This window comes from Electrophorus electricus, chromosome 14 (assembly GCF_013358815.1).
Source record: "Electrophorus electricus isolate fEleEle1 chromosome 14, fEleEle1.pri, whole genome shotgun sequence".
Taxonomy (NCBI): Eukaryota; Metazoa; Chordata; class Actinopteri; order Gymnotiformes; family Gymnotidae; genus Electrophorus; species Electrophorus electricus.
Genome location: NC_049548.1, coordinates 11,032,501 through 11,035,000, shown reverse-complemented (window position 1 = coordinate 11,035,000; position 2,500 = coordinate 11,032,501). Strand labels below are relative to the sequence as shown.

Below are 2,500 nucleotides of genomic sequence, written 5' to 3'. Positions count from 1 at the left end.
ATAAGTTTAACAATCTATTAAAAATTATTTATGCAACACTGATGAAGGCTGGCCAACTGTCGCCATACTGTTTATTTTTTAATCATTATTTACTTGTTGGATCATTTGAATGGTGTGAATCAGACAATAGGTGCCCACCTTATGATCACTAGCTCATCTGGAATTGGTCCGGTTGCTGGCAGCACACAGTAAAAAAAAAAAAGTAATGATGTAAGAGATACTTCATTTTCATACATTTTCTCTGCTGTGGTTCGCTGCTCCTCCTTCAAACATCCGGCTGGGTTCCCCGGTGACTGTGGCCGGGGTAACCCAGCTAAAGTACAGCTCAAATCCTACTTGTTAGTGGATCTCCCAGTATGGTTGCTTGCTATACTGATATTGCAGAAGATTGCAAATGTTCACCAAAAGAACCACTCTGTTCACCAAAAGAACCAGTCTGCCTTGTTTAAATAGTCATCAGCAGTTTACATTTCGAACAGCATCGATTCATATCCCCCTTGCCAGAGTGTTGCATCTAGGGTCACTGGTAGCTCAGTGGTTAAGGTACTTGACTTGTAATTAGAAGGTTGCTGGTTCAAGCCCCACCACTACCAAGTTGCCACTGTTGGGTCCCTGAGCCTCAATTGCTCAAGTTGTACTCAGTAATAATTCTCATTTTATCATTTTTGGATAAAAGCTAAATGTAATGTAATGTCAGATAAATGTAAATGTACAGTAGGCCTCTGTCAACATTCAGTGATGTATAAGAGTGTCTGGCTGCACTGGGGGGTAAGCACAGCACCTCATCTTTCTGGGTCACAACAGACTTGCTCTTGGGGGAAAATACTATCTATTCCTTATTAAAGGAAACCCTGTGCTCGACAGTATAAACGAGAGGCATTTCTGGGTTTGGGGTGGACCTCTATGTTGGGGATGTCTCTATAGTTTCAGTATGACTGTCGATAACGATTCGGGAAAGTGATTCACACAACCAAGAATGCATTATTACGCTGATATCACCGTGGACTGGGATGTATCATTTTAGCCAGTTTTCTAATATGTCCAAGCTCTGTTACCGTTTTTCCTCGACTAGATCACAATTATGGTGCCAGATGTCATTATTTGAGGCAGACCACAAAGCAACAGCAAGAAACCACTAGACCATATATTAAACCCTTTGGATTGTTACGAGGCACGTAAACTAGCCACACTTTTTATTTTAAAGTTCAACCAGCTATATTAGTGCTTCAACAACGACAAGTTAGGGACTGCCCTTTGTTCATATTTATTTGCTAGTTAGCTAGTACGAAAATTTGGTTGCGAGTTTTAAGTTAGACATGAACTTTGTGCAGTACCTGTGAGGTTCTCTACAGGTCCAGCCCCGTTAGCGAAAAGAGTGTCGGAAAGGCGAGGGTGGCTTTTCTCCAGAGCTGCGCAGAGATCTTGGAAGTGGTCTTTCTCTTTACCCACCAGCGTCTTGAGCAGGCGGTCCACTTTCTCCGCGCGAGTGGAGCAGTTCTCCAGTTCATAGCGCTCCGCTTGGCTCACGCTGCCGCCTGCAGCTAAAACCTCTATAAGCCGATCCACGTCTGAGATTGACTCCAGCAAGGTTTGGTGCCACTGATTTAACAGTGCTTTGTGCTTCGGATCCATCGCTGTTAGCTAACGAGATTCCGCAATCGTCTCGTCCGAGGACTCGCACAAAAAAAAGAATACGCACAAAAGGAACTTCCTCACCTTGGTCCAGAGGACACTATAAAACTATCGGAACCGAGGTCATTGTAGTGAACGGCCAAGTAAAGTAACTTTTCATCTTTTCATCATATGAACAGACACAAGTAGCCATATTTGGTACCCAAGACTATTGACTTTAGCCAGTCAACAGGCGTTTTCTCGTTGCAGAAGTTTTACATCTTGCCAGTTTTCGGAGTCAAAGCAAATAAAGAGGTTTCATTTACACTTAAACTTTTACCTTGCGTTATAGCATTTTAAATTACCGAAGAAAACAGTTAAAAAGTAGCGTCACTCTTCCAACCTTCGCTCGCAACCCAATAAGCTCCGCCATGTCTCAACGAATCAGCAGCTGCAACCAACTGCCAATCAAAACTTTGTGTAGTGACCAAGTAAAGTCAAACAGGGAGGAGCCTTCGTGTAGTGACCAAGTCAAACGGGGAGGAGCCTGCGGCACCTTGACGCTTATAAAGTGTGGAAATAAATCTGTGACAATGAGTACAATACCAGTCGCGTCTATTGTGGTTACAAAAAGTGAAAAATATTATACTCGCCTTTACATAACTTAACACTTAAGCAACATAAAACTAAAACATGAATAACAAGACCACTAGTTGAGCGTGGTTCATTTAATGATTCAGGACAATTAATTCAGTAGAGTTATGTGAACGAGTCTGAGAGTAAAAACAGTGTTGACCTTTTTTTGTCATTTATACTATAAATGTAAAGATTAATTAAAACATTAAAAGTGATGGTTGAGCTTTCGATCATGTGACTCTTAGGGCAGTCA

General features: G+C 41.9%; 1 protein-coding gene across 4 annotated transcripts in view; it reads right to left on the bottom strand.

The window, feature by feature from the left end:
- Positions 1-2,054, bottom strand: part of LOC113589031 (disks large homolog 5-like) — a 27,149-nt gene extending 25,095 nt beyond the window's left edge. For all 4 annotated transcript variants that reach the window (XM_027028478.2, XM_035533551.1, XM_035533550.1 and 1 more), the window contains exon 1: positions 1,335-2,054. In XM_027028478.2, the coding sequence (XP_026884279.2) occupies positions 1,335-1,632 (298 nt within the window). In that variant the 5' untranslated portion in view covers positions 1,633-2,054. The remainder of the gene's footprint in view (positions 1-1,334) is intronic.
- Positions 2,055-2,500: the final 446 nt, after the last annotated feature.